General features: G+C 38.5%; 1 protein-coding gene across 5 annotated transcripts in view; it reads right to left on the bottom strand.

The window, feature by feature from the left end:
- LOC149552161 (filament-like plant protein 7) overlaps nt 1-22,093 on the bottom strand; it is a 52,468-nt gene extending 30,375 nt beyond the window's left edge. For 2 of the 5 annotated variants that reach the window (XR_016352868.1, XM_089787637.1), the window contains exons 1-4: nt 21,213-22,093; nt 20,555-20,848; nt 20,334-20,465; nt 674-822 (exon numbers count right to left, since the gene is read on the bottom strand). Coding sequence is in view for 4 of the 5 variants with exons in the window: in XM_089787637.1 (XP_089643763.1) it covers nt 674-778 (105 nt within the window). In the remaining variant the exon portion in view is untranslated. The remainder of the gene's footprint in view (nt 1-673; nt 823-20,333; nt 20,466-20,554; nt 20,849-21,212) is intronic. The other 3 variants (XM_089787638.1, XM_089787639.1, XM_089787640.1) reach the window with 3 other exon arrangements.
- Between the last annotated feature and the right edge of the window lie 981 nt (nt 22,094-23,074).

Here is a 23,074-nt window from a genome sequence, read left to right on the forward strand (position 1 = left end):
AATACTTGCAACATTTGCTGACTTCAACTAGAGACACTAAAATTTCTAGAATTAGAGAATAGTGTCCATGTAAGATTTCACAAAAAAATACATCCACAATTGCATTTGCTATCTACACTTTATGATTATGTGATGTGAATGGTATTCTTGCATTAATTAGACAAATGCTTATAAAGATTTTGAACTAATAATAAAATTTTGTAAGACCTTTATCCAAGCATAGAAGATGCTTGACCCTTGTAACTATATTATTTTATCAGACACATGCTTATTGTACTTCTATTACACATCTATGCTTGACCCTTGTAATTATATTATTTTATCAGACACAAATGCTTATTGTACTTATGTATAATGTTACACATCTCATATATGTAACAACCTATGAGCATTTTGTTTCTTATGAGCAAATACTTCAGGAAAATATTTTAAATCTTTCCTTATTTATGGTAAAGTACATGTTGATGGGTTTTGCCTAATAAACTGATAACATTATTATATTTTATTTAACGTTCCAATTTCTGGAAAATAACATTACTACAAATAATGCACTAGAAGTCAACAAAATTAAATAGTTAGCACGAGCAATTTCCAATTTGAAATACTTCCAAATCCCTTTCTCATTTCAAAAGAGATGCGTGAGATTATAATTAATTCTTTCAAATGGTTGCACCTGTTCTTCACGGGCTCTTTGTGCTGGTAACGTATCTGCTTGATCCGCTGTAGAAATTGTCTTTTCCAACGACTTCTTTCTCCAAAGCCAGTTCCTTCGATCCATCTTTACTTTAGAATTGACTTGATGTCCTTTCTTATCTTTACAACCTGAAATTAAAAGCCTCTCTAATAAGCATTTACATTTCTTTAAAGGAGTAAAATAATACAATTCCATAAGCATTCTCTCTAGTAAATAAACAGCTACAATATTATGCATCTTCATATATACAATGAGAAGGCGGTATAATCATTAATCCTAGGTGTTTTCTCTCAAAAGAAAAATGTGCCATTATAATCTGTACCTTATGTAGCTCATTGATGTCAATTACCATTTTTGTCAATTACTTTCTTTGCATTACCTTTTTTGTCAATTACTACAATCAATTGTTTGAAAGTTAAAACAAAAATCCACTCCTTTCCTTTCAAACAAAGGACAGCAAGCTTGCAGACTACTTTAAAAAAACAAATGAACAGAGGAAAATCTCAATTATCAATGATAGTGGGATAGAATATCATATCAATGGAAATCATTGATAACTCTCTTTCAGTTTCCACAACCTCTAGATAATCAGCCACCACAAATTTCACCTTCCCAAAAATTTAGCTGAAGAGCATCATGTGGCCAACTCAATGGTTTCTACACTTTTGTTGGCTCCCCTCTCTTCCAGTTAAGTGCATTGAAGAAAAGAAACCACCTCACCAACCACTGTGTTTGCAGCAAGCAGCACATTACAAAGAGTTCACATCATTGACCAAAGTTCTGTTGCCTTGGGGAAATCTGGAGGAAAGGGTTAAACTTAACATTGAAACCACATGGGAAACCCTGGTATTATACACCCATGCTCTCCTCCACATAGTTTTGAACCTCCACCCTAATGTTTGCCCTGGGATATTTTATTTCAACTGGTATGACATATGTCCAAGCTAAAATCTATAAATTTATATGTTTTCACATCAACGAGCAAGTAACATATTTAAACTATTTTTCCAGATTTTAATGTAAAGTGTCTGCATAGTACAGAAATTCTCATAGAAATTGCGAATTTGGAAGATAAAATGCTTGATAGTTTTACAGGTAATGACTAAATTCTGTCATTCACATGTGTAATACAAGCAAAACAGGGACATCAAGTTATAGAATTATATTACTTTGTAAAGCAAAGCCAAGCCAATGTATGTTCTGGGGTTTCTTCCTTTGTTTCATTTCAGATGTCATAGCCCCTTGATTAAAATGAATTTGTTGGGTTTCATATTTTTGTAAAATGTTTTCTTTTTCACAAATTTTGAAGTTGAGAAATAGAAAAGCAATTTGACTGGTTTGGCTGCAGTCTAAAAGTTTATTTCTTCCCATTTTCATATTTTTAGTCTGAAGTAGTACACCAAAAATCTATTTTTTGAAATACATAAACTTTTCAATTCACAATATTCTCTAAAAACGATAGAAGGATGTCATCTGCATCAATGACAGGGGGATATTTATAAGATTGAAGAATTATTATCCTTGATAAGTGTTGCCCCACTTTTCATTCTCTAACCGATTAGCAAAAGTGAGTACTTGTGTTAAATGAAAGAGCGAAGCCTTGGTTTTGTTTGAGTCTAGGTCTAAGTCCTTTTAGGTTAGGCGAGTTTCTATCAAACTTTCCCTTCTCTCCCTCTCCTCATTTTCTAGCCAAGTGGTTTTTCATTTTGTCGAGTGATCTTATGGGTAGGTTAGTGCCTAGTTTGATAGAAATTCATTTTACTCATTCAACGACCAACTACAAGCTATATTCGTTTACGGCTTATCACTATTTGAAAAATTGATGCTCGCAGAAATTTGGAAATCATCTTCTCCTCAGCAGGTTTTCTACCCATGAGGATGATTTCCCGCGAAGAGCACTAAATGATGCACGCACATCAAAAACATGCAAATAACAAGGTATCATGCAGACAATCAATGTCTTATCTACAATTATGACTTTGAAAAATGGTTCAAATTCATTGTGGCCCTCATAATCACCCTCGGCGGAAAACTCAAAACTAACTCCTCAGCGGGTTTTCAACCCATGAAGTTGGTTTTTCGAAAGGCAGTTTGGAATGAAAAGGAGCGTTGAGTGGTCCTCAAAAAGGTCTTTGCATCTCATTTAGACATTTCCGACTTCAAGAGGGGCAATTGTCCAAAGTCCGACTAAGAAAGGAAACATTAACGGAGAAACAGAAACTGTCTTCTCCTCGGCGAGTTTTCAACCCATGAGGACAGTTTCCCGAATTCCAAAGAAAATCAAGTTAATAATCAGATTGGATTCGCAAGTCATGATTAGAATATCTCAGAATGATAATAGAGCAAACCTAAACACTCCAGGAAAGAAATAATAATCAAGATCTAACTCGGCGGACATTCTCCCACGGAGTACCCTAATGGTAACTTCCCGAAACTTTAAGGAAAATGGGAAAGTAAGTTATGGAGACATAGAAAGTTACCGTTGAGCTCAACGGAACAATGAAAAGACCTCTAGATGTCCGTTAAACTCTTGCATTTACTATTCAACAGGCATCTCCTTAAATTCATTCGTGTGATGCAAATCTTGAAGATCAACGGATGAATTGAGGCTCTCATATATAGAAACATAAATGTTTGAATGAACTACCACTCTTTCTTTGAACTGTTATTATGTTAATGTGCATAAGCTTTTTGAAAGCCCAGTAATTGTTGCATTAGCCATTCCTTTCACTTTCTCAATTTGAATCTTGTCCTCAAGATCATGGCAACTAGATTCGCGAGTTTCGACGGATTGACTGGGATCAAATCTCAATCGCAGAATTTCACAGACACTTCTCTTCGCTTCAATGACATGGAGGATTTTCAAAAGAGAGTAAAGTCTAAGCGGATTAACCCCATCACTGAGAAACTTCGAGGATGCAAGTTGGTCAAAGCTATTTGTTTTCCAGTTGGAGTCCAGACCCCGGAGCTAATGTAATGTTCCCATTATAAAATAAATAATAAATCAAACTTTTGTAACGGGCCAATTGATTTAATATATCTCAGACCCATTTTTACTTTTGTTTCCGTAGTTTGTGTCGTCGTCGGCTATCTTTGAACACCCTCGGAAAGTTTGCTGACAGGTATTTAAGCACTGCTTATAGATTGTAGTCGGTATGCTTGGGATTATATTTCTCTATTCTACGAATTCCTGTTGGAGTTCTCTGTAATTCGCCATTTCAGAAGTGAAAGATCTTCCCTATTTGGCTCGTGCGGTTTCGGTGGGATTCAACCCTCACCCTATTCCATGGTTGCATGTATTACTTCACTCGAATCTGGCAAATCGAGCACCACCTTTCGGCATATATTGGAGGAATTATTCTGTTCAAGTCTCTAATCTTGCATCTGATCTTCTTATGTTTGAGTTTGCATTCATTATTGTTCCATGTGGCATCCAAACATTCCTGTGCAGCTCCCTCTTTGATGTACGACCTTCACTCTCCCCCGCTTTCTTTTCCCCACACCCCTCACCTACCTTGTTTCCTCCCTCCATTCATCGTACGACCCATTGTACGGCCTACCTGATCATTCCCCCATACCCCTTCACGCTATCTACTCATCCGTCCATTCTCCTACAGGCACACCATACGGCCCATTCTTTCTCCTTCAAGCACACCGTACGGCCAAGTAAACTTTCCCCTCCAGGCACTACATATGGTCACCTCTGCTGTACGGCTCAACTTCACCTCCCATCACCCCCGTACACAATTTCAAACCACCGTACGGTCCTTCTAAAGCCATCGTACGACCCTCCTCTTTCCCCGTACGGCCTCCTGATTGCACAACGTATGGCATCCAAATCATCTTTCACCATACCTCCACTCTCTCCCTCAACTTTACCATACTGTAGCCCTCCACCTGTTGTCATACGACCCTCAATCTGTACCGTACGGCATACTTCCCACTCGAAACATTACCGTGGTATCAAAGCTTTAGATCTTGCCTGCCTGTGGAAGTGAATGCAAGTTTATACTCGAAGGAGAAGACAAAATAACCCTATTGATAGAATGGCAGATCATCAAGATCCTACAACAATTGTCTTGAATCTTTTAAGAGAGTTGAACAGTAATCAAATGCAAATCAACGAAATCCAAAGGCTTATGCAAGAAACTCTACAAAAATTGGCCGAGGGAAAGACAACAAGAGAACAAAATGGGCATAGCAACGATTCTATTTCTAGAAGGACAGACTTTCAACCCTCTCGCTCTCAACCCTCGATACCCATCTCCCTTCCAAGGATAGAAGCACCACACAAAGGAAGAGAGGCCACTTTTGAGGAAATGCAAGAAAAAATTTGAGAAGATCGGCAGAATGCAAATATGGAAGGAGAAATATCTTACAGAGACTATGTTGATCTAAGAATGAGATATCCTAGCGGAGGAAATCACAATTATTTTAATGATGATCTCAGGAGAAAGATCGGGAAGGTGAACTTATCGCCATTTCATGGATCTGGAGTCATTATCGCACAATCGTGGGTCTTAAAGGCAGATACCTATTTCCAACTCAATCCAATGCCCGAAGAGGAAGCAATCAAGTTCGCAGCACTTCATCTCGAAGGAGTGGCGCATGAGTGGTGGCATCATGGATTGGTCACTCTCAGTCACGACCAAGTGACCTCTTATGTTGAGTTTACTAAGAGACTCATTGATCGTTTCGATGGGAAAGATCCTGAGCTAAACTTCAAAGCTCTAGTTCAACTAAAGCAAACGGGCACGGTAGACAACACTGTCACTGAGTTCCAAAGGCTGTCAATTTTGGTCACAGACATCTCTGAAAGACATCGAATTGTGTTATTCATGGATGGGCTGAGAGAGCCTTTGAGAGGCTGGATCAAAGGGTTCAACCCACGTACACTCAACGAAGCTATTAAGAAGGTGCGTGACATGGCCACATCTTCCTCCAAAACTCACGCAGTTACACCAACACCATCCCCACAAGAAGACAAAGACAAGGAGCAAATTCAGAAAAAACCTCAGTTTGATGAAGATTCTCGAAAAGAACTCCGAAGGAAAAAGCTCTGTTTCACGTGCAAAGAACCATGGGGTCCAAGTCATCGCTGCCTGTTTCATGAAAGATTCACTACATTGAGGTGATGCCTGATGATGACGAAGAACAAATACCTGCAGCGACTGACAAAGAAATTACCCAGCAAGAGAGAATAAATGCCCTGATACAAAAAGGGGGTTCCATTGCTACCCTCACTACATCCACTGGAGGTGGTATCTTCAGAGTTTGCAGATCACTTCACAGAAAACGAGTCCCAATCATGATTGATAGTGACGCCACACTCAATTTCATCAATTCATTTTTGGCCACTAGTAAAAGCCTACACACAGTTGAGCACGGAGGATTTGAGGTTAAGGTTGCAAGAGGAACCTTGTTAACCTGCACTCATGTGATCCCACGGCTACAAATTTCCATGGGAAACTATACCATGGCAGATGATTTCTTTGTCATAGATTTGGTTGATACTAATATCATTTTGGGCATCCAATGGTTGGAAACTCTTGACCAGTACACTCAAAGTTTCAAAAGGATGGACTTTTCATTCGAGACAAATGGCAAGAAGGTGTTGCTAAGAGGAATGTCAAATAAAGGATCGAGGGAAGTCACAATCAAGAAGATGGAGGCAATTTTTAAACAGGATTTGGCCCCAGAGGCTACAAGTAAAAACAAGATAGTCAACACCTCACCGCATTCCTTGGGTAAGTGGCGGGCTCATCTATCGGCCGAGTATTCCAAGAACACTTTCGCATGTGAGTTGATGGATGATTATGTACACGATGAAAAATACAAGGTTATTGATGACATCATTTACTTTGATGGGAAGATCTACTTAGTGCCTGACTCGAAACTGAAGGAGCTGATTATGGAAGGTTTCTTAGAACCAGGTTTGCATTTGCTTGAGGACAAGCAAATTTTGGGACGAGAGGACTGTAATGTTCCCGATATAAAATAAATAATAAATCAAACTTTTGTAATGGGCCAATTGATTTAATATATCTCAGACCCATTTTTACTTTTGTTTTCGTAGTTTGTGTCGCCATCGGCTATCTTTGTACACCCTCGGAAAGTTTCCCAACGGGTATTTAAGCATGGCTTGTAGGTTGTAGTCAGTATGCTTGGGATTATATTTCTCTGTTCTACGAATTCCTGTTGGAGTTCTCTATAATTCGCCATTTCGGAAGTGAAAGATCTTCCCTATTTGGCTCGTACAGTTTCGGTGGGATTCATCCCTCACCCTATTCCGTGGTTGCATGTATTACTTCGCTCGGATCTGGCAAATAGAAGCACCACCTTTCGGCATATATTGGAGGAATTATTCTGTTCAAGTCTCTAATCTTGTATCTGATCTTCTTGTGTTTTAGTTTGCATTCATTATTGTTCTGTGGCATCCAAACATTCCTTTGCGGCTCCCTCTTTGTCATACGGCCTTCACTCTCCCCCACATTCTTTTCCCCACACCCCATACCTACCTTGTTTCTTCCCTCCATTCATTGTACGACCCATTGTACGGCCTACTTAGTCATTCCCCCATACCACTTCATGCTATCTACTCATCCGTCCGTTCTCCTACAGGCACAACATACAGCCCATTCTTTCTCCTTCAGGCACACCGTACGGCCAAGTAAACTTCCCCCTCTAGGCACTACGTACGATCACCTTTGCTATACGGCTCAACTTCACCTCCCATCACCCCCGTACGCCATTTCAAACCACCCTACGGCCCTTCTAAAGCCATCGTACCGCCTTCCTCTTTCCCCATACAACCTCCTGATTGCACAATGTATGGCATCCAAATCATCTTTCACTGTACCTCCACTCTCTCCCTCGACTTTATTGTATTGTAGCCCTCCACCTATAGTCGTACGACCCTCAATCTATATTGTACGAACTAATCCGTACACCATCTGCACCCCTACTATCTCTATCGTATGGCATATTTCCCACTTGGAACATTACAGCTAATTGACAAATGCATACATCATTACAACCCGGAGACAAGGCAAATTGTGCTAGTTGATGACACTATTGATTTCAATTGGCAGGCAAACTCAGGTCAATTGCCTCCGTGTGCCAGAACGGAAAGAATTCTCAAACTTAACCTTTGTGGGAGCCGTCTCTAAGTTTTCCGCAAAGAAGATGATCTAGAGGAAAGCAATCATGCAGACATGGTTCCAGAAACCACAAAGTGCTAAGAGTAAAGTTCCTAAAACCTTGTTCGGGACCACCCTCAAACCAGAGATTATTGATATTTTGGTTCTACATAGGTTGAAAGGTGAGGTAGAAGCTTTGAATTTCGTTGAGCAGTGTTTCTTTTTAGTACAAGTCATTTGCTCTGACACTCAATACATTGATTGGGCTCACAAGGCAAGTGAAATTTTGTCCAATGCTCTTCGTGCAGCCAAATTTTATAGTACATTCTATATGTCCTCTTTCCTTGTAGTGCCTCTCCCATTTGACTTTTGTAAGTCGTCCTGATGGATGCAACCTTGCTGATCTTTTGTTGTGATGGGATCATGGTTATAAACCTGAGTGGTCTACATCGTCGAGGTGTTTGGATTTATATTTTTGTATCAGTTGCTTTATTTATGCTTTTGACTGATCTATGAGATTATGATGTGATTTTTGGTTCACTGAGGTTTGTGTCAGTGGTTACCAGGATCGATGTGGTATCATGAGGTTGTTCTATCATTACCCTGAGATGTGTGTAGAGATTGCACTGTGTACTTTTACCATGCTACACTAGACTAGGCTCCTGTAGCAGTGGTTAGTCATGTTTATGACTGTGTTCGCTTATGTGTTTTAAGTGCCTTATTTAATGCGTAAGTAATTAAATGGATTGTTCATGTGGGATTATTTTGGTTATGTGTTGTGGACATTTACCTTGTTATATTTCTGATTAGAGAGATATTTGTTACTCATGTTATGTTTACATTTGAGATGACCTGAGGGTCAAATGTTACTCTTTGATTCCAGTATCATAGATATTAGACTACTATGTTGTTCAGTTAATCATATTGCATGATGATGTCATTTTGAGATGACAGTGTGTTTTACGATGTTATCTGGTTATCTGGTATTTGGACATACCTCTGATTTCGCTATATGATGGATTTAATGCTATGGTTATTTACTTCATTCCTGCGTTGCTATGCTTTATGCGAACGTGAGTGATGTAAATAGATTATTTTAATATAATTAAATAAATGGTTAAATTAGGTGATTTAATGCATTTATTGCTTCGGCTATATTATTATATGCAATTGCACTTGATCGTGTTGTTTAGTGTGCAGAATTATATCCCTGGCAGTGGCACATGGAGTTGGTGATTCAGCCATTCATATTTTACCAATGTCGTCCTTGTATGGTCAATGTATCCTTAATTAAATGTTTAAATTAAACCTTTCGGTGATTATTAAATCCGAACTCATTTGCATTATGTGATTAGACCAGTAAGCGTGTCTGTTCATTTAGAGGTTCGCATTGTCACGAAAAGTTATTAAGGAGATTTATGTGTTTTTTGGATTTTCGAGCTTTTTAATTATTTTATTTTAATTTCTGGCAGCTTTGCCATAGATGAATTCCTATTTATAGGAATAGCCTGTTTTCGTTTGGGTCGATTTGGGGTTTAACTGGATTGGCTGGTTAAATGCCCTAATCGATTATTCACCCAAAAAGTGAATAAATATCCAAAGAGGAATTTAATTCCTCACTTCTCACTTTCAAATTGGAAAGTTGGAGAGTAAAACCCAAAATCCTCTTCATGAGGATTTACTGTTTTGTTCGTTGTGGGAGCTACGGGCGTGGGATCATCGTGAGGTTGGGCTCGTTGGATCCAGCTCGGGGAAACCTTGGATTGCCGCAATTTTCAGCTACTTCTGCGGGATATTTATTTTATGGTTCAGATTCCCGTTTTGCCCTTTTGGCTGTGAGGTAGGGCTTTCCTGTTTTATTGTTTCTGCTCCGTTTCTGCTTCTGTTTTTGGTAGCCATTTGTTTGGATGCTGAAAACTAGTGTTCCCCTTCGTTTTTGTATGCTAGTTCTACCCGGTTGGGCGGGTATGAACATTTCCCTATTTTTTTGGGATGAGGGTGTGGAATTTTACGCCGTTATGCTGGCCGTTTTTGCATACGGTGTCCGATTTCATTTATTTTTGAATTTTTGGGGTTTTTGAACCCAAAGGCCAAATGGGTTTTAATTTTGAAGTTTTTCCAAAATTTGGGATTTTTACCTCGTTTTGTGTACCGCCCTATTTTCTCGAGTTTTCTTGGCACAATGTGGGTCGTGGACCTTGATGATCCGTTTGGATATCAGTCAGACCACTTTTGCACTTTTATGTTGCATTGGGATGCGTGTTGCATCCGTACTCCCGACGTTGTGTTCGGTTGAGTGATTTTAAACTTGCTATGGTTTCTTTTGGACTTTTGCTTTTGTTCGTGAACGAATCCATACTCTCGAATTGAGGCCGGTTGAGTGAGTTCATGATGTTTGGTCTTCTTGCATCATTGGGATTCGTGTAGAATCCATACTCTCGGATTGAGGCCGATTGAGTGATTTAATGATGTATGGTTTTATTGGCTTTGGGATTCGTGTAGAATCCGTCCTTCCCGTGTTGCTTTCAGTTGGGTGTTTTCTTTGCATTGTGTTCTCATTCCTGTCCTTGTGTTATGATCTTCGTGATGGTGGTGCGCCACACACGAGTACGTGCGCGTACATTTGTTGGGTGACTTGCGAGGCCCGATCTTCCGTGGATTTGCCGGAAGTTATGATCATTGGGGTTGGGATGGGAGTATGCATGCCCACGGGCACTTGTCGTAGGATGAGCATGAGTAGGGTAGGGTAGCATATGGAGGGGGCTTCTATCTCGCAGCCTGGTGACATTAGTCCCATAGGGTTGGCAGAGGAAGTTTTAACTAAGTGATAATTAAAGAAAATGTGACTGGTAATAAAACTTAAGATAATAAAATGTGTGTGCGGGGCCCTCCGTTGAGGAGTTGAAACGCATGATCCGAGCTTGGGCTTGTCGATGCCAAGCGACTCTCCATGATGTCAGCCCCTACTTAGTAGCCTTTTGAGTGTCTGACCAGGACCTTTACTCCTTGCATTGTCTTAGGTTCTTGGTTGCAGCCATCATACTGTCTGGCGTGAGTGTTAGCCATGGATGTTCTTTTGTGTGTTTTTGGTTGGATCATTATCTCCATCAGCACGACGAGTGTGGACCTATGGGTGCCACGTGGTTGGGAGGCGTAGCTACCTTCACCACTGCTAGGGACTGGTGTACAGAGACAGTCTCTTATCCTAGTGCGACCATTGCTGAATGTTTTCACTTGGTACTTCGGGTTCCGGAGTATGCTTTCTTGTTATCTATGCTTTCATTGGGATGCTTGTATATCATGTTTAGATGATGCTAGTTTATTTGACGCATTCCCTTATTATGATGTTTAGCATATGATTAGATGCTGTGAATTATTGTATTAGCATATTTTTTGCTTATTGCTGTTTAGCATGTGATAGGTGATGTTATCTACTGTAGGATTATCTTATGCGTTATCACTAGCATGTTAGATTTCCTTATGCTTATATTGTTGCATGTTTTTAGTAGTGATATCCCTATTATGACAATACCGACGATTTGGTCGGTGGCTTGGGATATTACGCGCGGGGGATGGCTAAGATCCACGATGGCCTTATGATGCTATTGACGGTTGGGAGGAACCGCGTACTTAGTTTGGTTGTTTTGTTCCTGAGATGTACTTCTGTACATTGCGATGTTACTTTTGTTCTCTGCGATGTTTATTGCGATGTTTATTTCAGTGTGTTCTTTGCTGCTGTAGTTTAGATGGTTTGATGTTCTTCTTTCTGTGTTGTTCTTGCACTCGAGTGTTCATTCCTCGAGCCTTTGTGGATCCGATACTCCCTGGTGTGGAGGTTTTTTGCTCTATTTTGGTACTTTTTGCTTCTGGGAGTGTTTTCGTGTTTCTATGGGCGACATTTGTTCAGCATTGTGCGACACTAATAAAGTATCGCACGCCCATAGAAAGAATGTCGTACGATACTGTAAAGTATTGCACGCATTACTGGAGAAGTGTCGTACGACACTGGAAGAGTGTCGCACGGCTTTATGAGAAATGTCGCGCGATACTTTTCCAGTATCGCATGCCTTCTTGAGAAGTGTCGCACGCAGTAAGGGAGAAGTGTCGCCCTCCCTTAGTAAAAAGTGTCGCACGATTTTTGTGAAAAATTTGCGTGTGCCTTCAGCGAGCACTTTTCTTCGTGATCCGATCTTTTTGAGAGTGGTTTTGGATACCCTTTTGGGCGTTCTTCGAGCCTATGTTGTTGCATTTTGATTCAGGAGGTTTCTTTTGAAATTCAATTTTTGGGTTTCTGTTGTAGACCTTCGAGGTTTAAAATATATCGTTTTAAGATATATTTTAATATACGCAACAAATCGTTTGAGATAGGTTTCAGACCTCTCAGAGATAAGTTATGGATTCTAGGAAATTTCAGGGCTTCAGAAATCCAAACTTAGCCAATTTTCAGGGCTTCAGGATTTCAGGCTTAGCCAAATTTTCGAGATTCTGCATTTTACCCCAGCTTGGTGTTTCGTTGATGAGTGGTCATTTCTTGTGCCCTCATCTTGTTGTGGTGGTTGTTGGCTTTTGTTTGGGTGTGTTAGTTGGGTAGTGGCGTTCGGAGATTCGTTGGTTGTCGGGATTGTGTTGAAGTCTTCCATTGCGATCTTTGTGATCCCTGTATGATGTTGTCTTGTGCATTCATACTTGTAAAAAAAAAAAATATCTTCGCTTGATTTGAATCCTTGTTTCCAAGGATCTCCGGGCGGGGCATTACATTCCTCATCTATATGTTGGCTTCAATGCAATTATGGCCAGGCCTCCCAAGAATAGAAAATTTTCATGATGATGTGAAATCTTATGAGTTTTATCCATGCCTACAGTTACAGAATAGTTATGCAGAGTATGTGAAAGTAAATGATGCATTTACCATGAGGATTTGTAGGAAGCTACAAGGATATCTAGAAAGGAGATTCAGTCCTGAAGCCATGGTCGCCATCAACCACTTTGGGAATTATTTCATTCAATTCTCATCTCTCTCTTATTTGCGTCTTGCAGCTTTCGATGGATTCCCCTTGAAGCTACCAAGGTATTCCAGTGACATGCTCGTGCTGATCGAGATTGTACGACAAGCCATTCAAGTGAACATATTGAACGGGAGCTTGAAGAAGAAAGGATATGAATTCCCCATGAAGGAAGGGGCTTTTAGTTGCGACACCCACTCCGACGCCAAGAATATGTTGAAGGTATTTGAGATGAAGTATAAGCTGGTCATGTACGAAGTCCTAAGGCCCATGTTTGACACGAATGGATATGCCAAGGATGTCTTGCAAATAGTGAGTGTAATAAAGCATATCACCACTATTAAGGATTACTGGGCCGACTACAAGGATGAGTTCAAGAGCTATGATCGAGCCTTCACCAGATTAACAATTGATCAGGTGAAGATGTATATAGTTAACATTGATGTAGAAGGGGTGGAGGACGATGGCCAAAATATGTATAGCAACACACACTTGACCAAGCTCAAAGGCACTCCAATAAGCTTGGAGCCTTATGAAGACATTGGGGAAGAGCTGGATATAATGATGGCTCCAATCTACAAGAGGACCGAAAAATGGGTCAAATGGACCACAGCTCAAAGAAGTTAGAGCAAAGGCACATTTGCTCAAGCTTACCCAAAAGTTGCAGCGGTTTCCTCTTCCCAAGGTGGTACATCAGGTGCAACCATGTCTATCACTCAAGGACCAGCACAACCATTAAATTGAGGTGATCAACCTCCTGACAAGAGCATTCCTCTTGCCAAAACTTGTCAGGACGCTTCTCTACTAGTAATCGAAACTGCAACAAATGTTGAGAAGAAGACGACAGAGGAATTGAAAAATGGTGCAATCACAGTGGCTCTCTCACCCCATAGCAGTCCGATCCCATCTACGAGTGCTACACTACTCCTACCAAGTAGTCCCCAAGTACAAGTGGTGGATCTTGGAGATGGTGGAAGCAATGGAGGTAAGTCTATTGAGTCCGATGAAGCAGCAAAGAAGACTACAGAAGCAGAGAAAGACCCTAAATCTTCAAAGCTCATTTCACAGGTCCCGAAGAATCCTTTCTCTTCAGCTATGAAGACATTGACCCCGGTCAAAAAAAAGATGCTCAGTATAGACACACTCGGGACTACATCCAAGGTGATTGGCACAAAATCATGGCTCGAGGACACCTTGCACAGAAAAAGGAAGAGGAAAGAAGAGGGAGTTCCCAATAAAGAGACTTTATCTCTGGCTACTCTCTCTGGATCAGCAGTAAGTAAAGTCAAGAAGCAAAAGACCCTGTCAATTCTTAGACAAGATCTTGAAACAGGGTATTTGACTATGGAGATTGCCAAGCCCACTAAAGAAGGGAGGATTGAAGACATGTCTACGAATGATTTCACCTTGCATTTTGTAGATCTCGAAGAAGTAAGACATGATACTAAGGTGGGCCTATGGAAGTCAAGAAATGATGTGATAGAGGGGCAACTCAAAAGCCTTAAGCTAGCAAAAGTCAAAATGAAGGTGGAGACAAGCTTAATGGCTTCATCAGGCAATTAGTCACCCTATTAGCAAACATCTCAAGAATGTCAATCACCAGTGATCCTACTACTACTAACGTTCAAGCTCTCATCTCCCAGCTATAAGAAGACAAGCACTTCGGAAAAATTGGTAGGGAGTGGGGCAGAAAACTCAAGCACAAAGGATTTACGATCATAGAGCAAATCGGTATTGCAAAATTGAGGCTTGAAATAGAGAAAGATAATATCTCAGCTAATCGAGCTACCCTGGCAGCAAAGAAGATCAAGAGTGAAGATTGCATTTCCCTACTGAAAATGATTATTCACATGAAGGCTAAGGAAGTTGTAGAGGCAAAGATTCTACCTAGGGGAGATGAGCCCTTATTTGAATGGCTATAGAGCATGCAATTCAAATCTGAAATGATCCTAGCGGCAGAGGAAGGATTGAAGGAAACAAAAGCTAAAGTGAAAAAGGATCAAGACAGAGACTATGAATTAATAAGGGGCCAAGATACAGATTCCCAGGCTAGTGGACAAGGAAAAGGGATTATCCGTGTGGCCGTCATGCAAAAGAACTTCTCCAGTTATCTAGATGGCTTGATAGATATATCTTCAGATCACCGGAACAGAGTGTTCAAGCTTCAGAAACTTGGCAAATATACACACGTGGCTATGGAGGAAATACAAGAGAATTTGAATGTCGTTAAGGATCTAGCCAGAGAGCATTCCAAGTGGCTCTTAAGATACACTAATGTTCATGTTCATAGACATGAGGAGTTGATTCCAATCATTGTCACCACCAAAGCCTACAGAGTGAAGTCAAATAAAGGAAAGAAGGCGAAGTGATTCTTATTCCCCCTTTTCACATTTTAATATAATGATTGTAGCTAACAATTGGCTCCTTGCCTTTTGTCAATTGAGATGAACCAATTTAAATTCATTTTGTGACAGTCATCTCGGAATCCTATATGTATCTAATTGAAAGATTAATAGAAGGTCGACTAATTTTTGGTGTGAAATACTTGATGTTGCAGAGACAATTTGAGGGTATTGTGTCTATCATTTTCTGTTCCATTTCATTTCTATATTAGTTTCATGTTTTCTCTTTTGGTCTGAATTGAATCGAAGGAATGAGCAGAGTTTTATTCCCCTGTTTCGAAACAGCGAATTGAAGATAATAGTATTGTTATTGGAAGTTCGAGAGAGATCCCTTTTTATGCTTTTCTTTCAACTTAGTCTTTTCCATTCCTAGAGCTAGTAACCTACTGATATCAGTTTAGTTGTAGATAGCATTTATTGCAGAATTGTTAAAACTTTGTGGATTCATAAGATGTGTGAATCCATAAACTTGACTAATCTTAAAATTCAAATTCTTGCCTAAGTTAGTTCCTGTTTAGGCCTAACTTGGTTCACCTTTCCTGTTCTCGGGTTAAGAACATACCCCATTTTTAGAGTTAGAAACAAACATAATTCATTGCAAATTTCAAATACAAAAGGGCGCTGTACCTAAGAATTCAGAGGGAAGTTAGTCACTTAGTAACAACTTTCCAACTGTTGTAATCAGTTGTTGTTCACAAACATTGGGCATCCAAAGAGTAAAGAGAAAGAACAATCTGTTTAACTAACAATAAGTTTTTAACTCGGATAGCTTCCACACAAGTTTAGGGTGAACAAGTTGGCACTGGTTTGAGTTATTCTATTTTCCATTTCACTTTTAAAGGTGAAAGTCTTTTCTTTAGCCAATTAAGTCTCATATAAAATAGATATGCATTAATTCTATTTTCCATTTCACTTTTAAAGGTGAAAGTCTTTTCTTTAGCCAATTAAGTCTCATATAAAATAGATATGCATTAATAGTTTGACTCATATTCCAACCCATCTCTTGAGAAGGAGAAGGGGCTTTTTGAGGCTCAGACTTTTGCTAAATGGGATAAAGGCAGGCCAAAGATGGAAGATACATATACAATGATGAATTACCATTTAGCTGTTTGCTGAACAGCTTGTAGAGCTTTCCTTGTTCATTTTTTGAGGAAATGACAAACTGATTTTAACATGTCCTTAACTGTGTATTTGTTTTCTAAAGTTTGAAGTTTCAAATATTGTAATCCTAACACAGTGTTAAAAGAATAATTATGACTATCGAACATTGGGGCTTCTGTTTTCTTGGCTAAAAATCTTCATGGTTTCAAAGCCAGAAGAAAGGAAAATTTGTAGGCTGGTGTGAACTAAAAATTAAGACCATTCTTGTGGAAACTTGTGGTTTTTAGAGATCCAAATATTATGTGAGTTGCCCATTAAGTCAGCGCCAAAAATGAAATCGGAGTGCACCAAACAGACTAATCAAAATCCATTTTTTCAACAAGAATCAATTTTTTCTATCCAGTTAAACATTTTTGTCAAAAAAATTGTGAAAAGTTAACAACCAAGGAGGCCCTTTATGCTCTAGTTAGTCCTTAGCAGAATGAAAACATATACAGGAAGATGATATTGCGAGACAAACTCAGGCCTGTTAAATCAGATTAATTACCAAATACCTATTGAACGTCACACAACTCCACAACCAACTTGCAATAGTTGGGGAGGCTTGACAATGCAAAACTAGTGAATTTGGCATTGAATGATTGTCATTTTTATGCAAGCACTTGTACAAGGAATTTATGCCCAAGAAAGTCATCATCTCTTCAAAGACCATGAGATGACGCTATCAAAAAGGAAACATGAATGTAGTCAAAAAGCCACAAAGAAAAGTGGTGACAATAATATAGCCCTCTTTGGATAGATGAAGAAAAGTAAAGGAAAAGGGCCTAGCAAGAATGAAGATTCATCCTCACAACCAGAGAAGTACTTGAATACAATCAAGTACTTCATTTGACATAGATTCAGTCATTATGAATCAAAGTATTCAAACAAGTAGGATAAGGGAAGTGGCAGTCTCTGTAGAAATTCAAATGAACAAGTTTGCTACAAATTTTGAGAAGGATTTCTCAGCGGTAGCTTGTCTTTCAACCTTCAAGTTTCAACACTAGAATATATCAAATAAAAAACAAGGACGACACCCATAACAATATTATATATATAACCAAGGAGAATAATTGTGATTCATTAGCCACTCCACAAGTCATAAAGAGCCTAAGCTATTCATCCACCTCTTTTTGAGTATTTTAAGTTGTGTCTTGAGATTAGTGCTTTTATGAGATTCAATATTATCAAAAATGCTGCACACTGTGTACAGAGCATTAAATTATTACATAGATTAGAAAGAAACCAAAAGCATCTTTGTTTGTTCATTGTGTTTTTTTGGTGAAGATATTGGCTTTTATTTAAGTTTTTTTTTTTTAGCACATTGAAGAATGATATGCTTATCTACTGAACTAGTTCCTATCTGACATTATAACCTTATATTAGAACAACATATTGTATTTCATACTAACCCTGTAAAAGAAGTTGTGTTCAAATTTATTGGAGGAGTCGTGAGTATCACTATAATTAGAATGATACTAGTGTAGATATTAAATAAACTGGAATTTTTCCAACAAGTGTGAATCAGCTCAGAATGAAATAATAAGTCAGACAGTCTGAAAAAGAAAAATAATGAGGGTCAAACTCTATTTATCAAGGCTCCATCGAAAGCATTAATATAGGATGTTATGATTTTAAGAGTTGATTAGAGACCAGGATACCATTAAGAAGACAACTAAGGAAGCAGGGTTAGGGGAAAATCCAGGGAGCTGTTGTAGGGTATTAAAGGAATGCAACCATCTGTGAGAAAAATCTGGTTTTAAAGAAGCAGTGATCATTTCTTCTACAGCATAACTACTGAAGCCTCTTATTCAATCATGTATATCAGGTTTTCAGTGTTACAGTCCATTAGAATAATAGTATGAGTTCCGAAGCAAACTGCAGAGGTTTTGTTTACATCAATGTTTTAGATCACACTGTGTGATCCACAACACAAGTCTGCAGAAGGACAACGAAAGTAATTTATAGAAGTTACCTCATGGAGTATATATTTGATCCATAATCACTACAAATTACCGAGATTGTGGCTACAAAACTTTCAATTGCTAAAATTCCAACCATCTCAATGATTTCAAATATCTGATGCTGGTATTAAGCTTAAATCCACTAGTAAAGGAAAGCAACACATACAGCACACTCTGCAGAATGTTTTTTCCTGGGAAACACTTAATTGAGGAAGAAAAACTCAGATTCATAGGGGCCGAATAGCAATACTATCTGATTTCAACTATTAATCACTGTCCCATACAAAAGGAAGGACATCTTTGCTGTTGCATTATATCCTGTCCAAATAATCATGTGTATGTTTCGGTATTTGGTCCTAACTCATCCAGTACCCTTCTGAGGTTTCAAGTTTGGTGCAAACATTCAATATTTTGTTTCCTCAGTTTTAGATCTTGTCCAGCTTTACTCATATGCAGGAGTAGCCCAGCCATTTAGAACTTGACGAATCAGCCTTTTAATCTACCCTCTCTTTAAAAACGTAGATAGACACTCTCTGAGACTGTAATCTATGCAAAAGGTTTAACTGATTCCTATCATTGAGGCATATATAATGTGCATAATTATAAGCCGTATGGAGTCTGCACAATCACATCAGGGCTTAATGCAACTGGTAGCAAAAGAAGGATAAATTTATTGAGACCTAATATATCCTTATATATTCAGAGAAGCAAACAGAGAAATTTTCCAAATCCACTAGGCTTGATCTCCACTGCTAAACATTTTGTACAGTGAAATCTTTCTATTTTCAGCTTATGTCTTCACATAATTTAATCACAAAATTGCAATGTAAGAAATGGCAGTCATAAAAAGGACTACCATAGACAATCATTTTGTTTCACAAATTTATTAAATATAAATGTGATTTAGTTATTTATCAAATACGTATATAATTTGTCCATATCAATAACGACCCTCATCTGAAATAGCAGTCATAAAGCCTGAGACGTAAACACAATTTTACTATATATTCCAAAAAGCTTCAACCACTGAAAACATCACTTCAAACATGCCCATCCAAATACAAGTAAATGACACTACGAATTTACATTCTCACAACTTAAAAATTTGGAAACATTTACCAGATTACTGTTTTTTATAGGTGCACAAACAACTACATCAATTCTTCCTATAGCAACATCATACTCTCAATCAGCAGGAATAGATTAGCACGAGCAACATTATAAAAGGCATTCAAACACTAAATTGTGCGGGGAAAACCCTTTTGCCACTTATCAGGAGGTGACTGTTTGGCTTTTGCTGTTTTCATCTGGCCCCACATCTGCAGTATTCTTATAGCCACAACCTGCTCTCATTCAGCAGGAATGGATTACCAAAGGCATTCAAACACCAGTTTGTGCAGGTCAAACCCTTTTGCCTCGTCTAAGAAGTACGACGTTTGGCTTTTACTGTTTTCATTTGCACACAGTTCTGCAGGATCACATGCGTGGGGAGTACAACCACTGTGGTAGCACATGTTACAAGTGTTAAACTGTGGTATGTCAGGTTGATTTCGTAGCAGCCAACGTGTAAACCCAAGTGATTGAAAGAAGCATAAGCAAGCATTTTTAAAGTTTTAAACCCAAACAATACTATCTAAAAATTATCCGCACTTTGGTTAAAAAACGAGGGCTATGAAAGACGCATCTTGCCACAGCCTTCACTCAGAAAACAGAGGAAAGAAATAAAACTAAATTATGAAAACTCATGGCCAATAACTGTAAACCCAAAGATTTCAGAAGCACGCCGTCAATCAGAATAATGCATGTATTGAAAATCTGAAACAACTAAATAAAGATCGTTCAGCACATAACAGAATTCGAGCTTTACTTCATAAGGGGCCTACATTTTTTACCACATTAAAGAAATCATTTTTTAGTAAAATGTTCAATTGTTATAGTGCTAAAAAGAAATACGGCTAGGAGATTCAACTTCAATTCCATGCATTTCTCACCTGAAACAAAACAGACAACAGACTTCCCCGAGCCACACCAATAGCTCGTGAAAGCTGCGTCTTGACTCGTTCCTCTTTCCAGTTCTGCCGCTTACATGAATTACAGCTAAGGCAGAGGTGATATATCATAATCTGAGTGCAAAAAAAAGTTTGCTTGTATTAGTTCCCTCTGCTACATAAGGTTAAATTTCAATGCCGTGAAGACAAAATTGAAAGCTCGCCTCATTCCAGACGCAGCAGGCAGGAACTTTCTGACGGTTGTACCATTGCTGACGTAAACAATTAAAAAGCCAATGAGAAACACCTGTAGAAGAAGAGAAAAAGACAGAAAGACTTCCCTCCATCCACTGTCATGTAAATCACGTGTTCAGACGGCATACCTTTTGAAAACAACAAATGTGCCGCACCAGGCTCCAGTATTTCTATAGTTAAATGCCTTTGCTCTTGTAAATTCTGGAAAGCTTTCGGCGCTCCAGATAAATCACCCTTCAAATACAGACGATCTAAAAGCAGATCTGACATCCAGAGTATTTATTTCAGAGGTTAGGTTCACGGGAATATTGTTGATCCTATTTTACAAGATATTTCGATAGCCCAAATAGCAGATTTTAGAGCAAAACAAACTCAATCTTCTAGTAAGTTACGAAGCACACACGCTTGAAAAATAAAACTTGTTCAGGTATGACATTCATCCAGCTTAGGAGGAAGCAAATTAAGGTAAGAGATGAAGTCAAAGAACCGGGGCTCAAGATACATAAAAAGAAGCAATGAAAATGGATTACAAGACCCTAAACTAAAGCTGGATTACATTAAAAAATCCCAAGTCAGGACACGCTCTATACATAACTCCCACACATTCTTCTATACAATTAAGCTTACCTGGCAAATTGACCAAGAGTGGGAAAATATTCTAAACAATTACAGAAGATCCACGTCTTCCGGTCGATTAAAATTCCAAAGTGGCACATTTGATACAGCTGTAGCCGCCCTTGATTCGGTTCTTCTGCACTTTCTGTGGCTTTCTGGTTCTCTACTTTGACAATTCAGACACCCTCCGACTTTCTGGTTACGCAGTCCAAATAATCAAATCAAGTTAAAGACATTTCCAAGATCGAAGCTTTCAGCCCATGTCCGAATAACGTTCGCAGAACCCCGACATACGGCAAAAAGGTCTGTCGATTATACATTTTTGTCCAAATGCCGGTTCCGTTACCCCCCTCAAATTGGCGCCATTTTTCACGAGACCAAGCACATTCCAGCATAAGATGAATAAGCCATCAATTCAACGTCTGGGAAGTACAGAGCCGTTGAAACTCGGAATTTTATCGGGCATTTTGGAGTTTTTAAGTGCCGGAAGATTTCTTGTACTAACTCATTTTGGGTACAGGCAGTATTAAAATCTTGTTGAGAGCTCTTAATTGTGCAATTAAATCGATCAGAGCGCCTGTCTTGATTAATCGGAAAAAGACAGACAGGCGTGCGAGTGGAGCCCATTCCATGACGGAATTCACTGTTTCGCACCTCGCTGTTCACAATTTCGCGAGAGGTTTTTTTCAGCTTCCCGAAAATAAGAACTTGCTTGAGAAAATGTGACGGGGATTTGGAATATAGTTGGAGGAAATCGATATCAGCTTTTAATTTCATATTCTGGGTGTTTTTTTTTTTTTAGGTGCCTCCGTTTTCTTCGTGACGCAGAATCCACTTTAGCGGATACTCAACTTTTTGCTTACTATTTAAGTCAGTTATCATTTTCACTTTCTCGTTTATTCATTTTTAAAGGAGAAACGTCTTTATATAGTTGTTTCAGGAATACGATGCGACACTATTTTAAACCGCAACATTTAGGTCTAAAGTTTTCTCCTTGTGAGTTCAAGAGTAGTAGGTATATATTTGTGTGAAGAGTGATTAGGAATCGAGAGGGAGCTGCCTCTTTCTTTATATTATAATTTTAGATGTTTGAATCTTAATAGACAATATAATCAAGGAACATATTATCATCATTAGTCAATTGAATTACAATCTTCTCATAAAATATATTTATTTTAAAATAATAAAGATTATGAGTCTATGAGTGGATGGTTGGTAATGTATGACATTGATATTAATGCATGATTAAGTAGATAGGAAATTTGTGTTTGTTTGATATGGTATTAAAAATAATGTAAATATTTGGTTTGATTAATGTTTTAAATGTTAAAATAATAATGATGAAGAGCAACTTGTTCCTTTAAGAAGGATTTGTGGAGCATTTATATTTTTTAATAAAATGAGTTGTCTTACCCACTAAATCAAAGGTGGTGCCTTAAGCGATTGTGTATTATAGCTAGCAAGTTGGGGTCTTCTCTCTTTCTTCTCTAATTTTATTTGAAGTGGTCAATGTCTAATCTCTAAAAGTCTAAAAATAAGATTTATTTCCCATTAAATGCTTCTAACAAAACAATGGTATTCTCCTTTAGAATTGTTACATCTTCATTACTACATTACTTAAACCAATATAAAAGCATGGAGATCAATAAATGATCTAAGATAAAAATTAAACCAAAAATTAGAGAAAGTAAAGGAATAGTTAATGAAACTAACCACATGGTTAATGTATGGGATATTAGCTTGGCCAAATAAAAATGCTAAGAAAGAAAATATAATTAATTTAAACTATGCATGTGAATGAAAATTATTCAAAGTAAATAATAGCATTATTTTGTTTATTTTGGCTTGAGCGTAAACATGATGAGAATGTGTAT

Source organism: Cupressus sempervirens, chromosome 6 (genome assembly GCF_028749045.1).
Source record: "Cupressus sempervirens isolate cs-2001-9-10 chromosome 6, ASM2874904v1, whole genome shotgun sequence".
Taxonomy (NCBI): domain Eukaryota; kingdom Viridiplantae; phylum Streptophyta; class Pinopsida; order Cupressales; family Cupressaceae; genus Cupressus; species Cupressus sempervirens.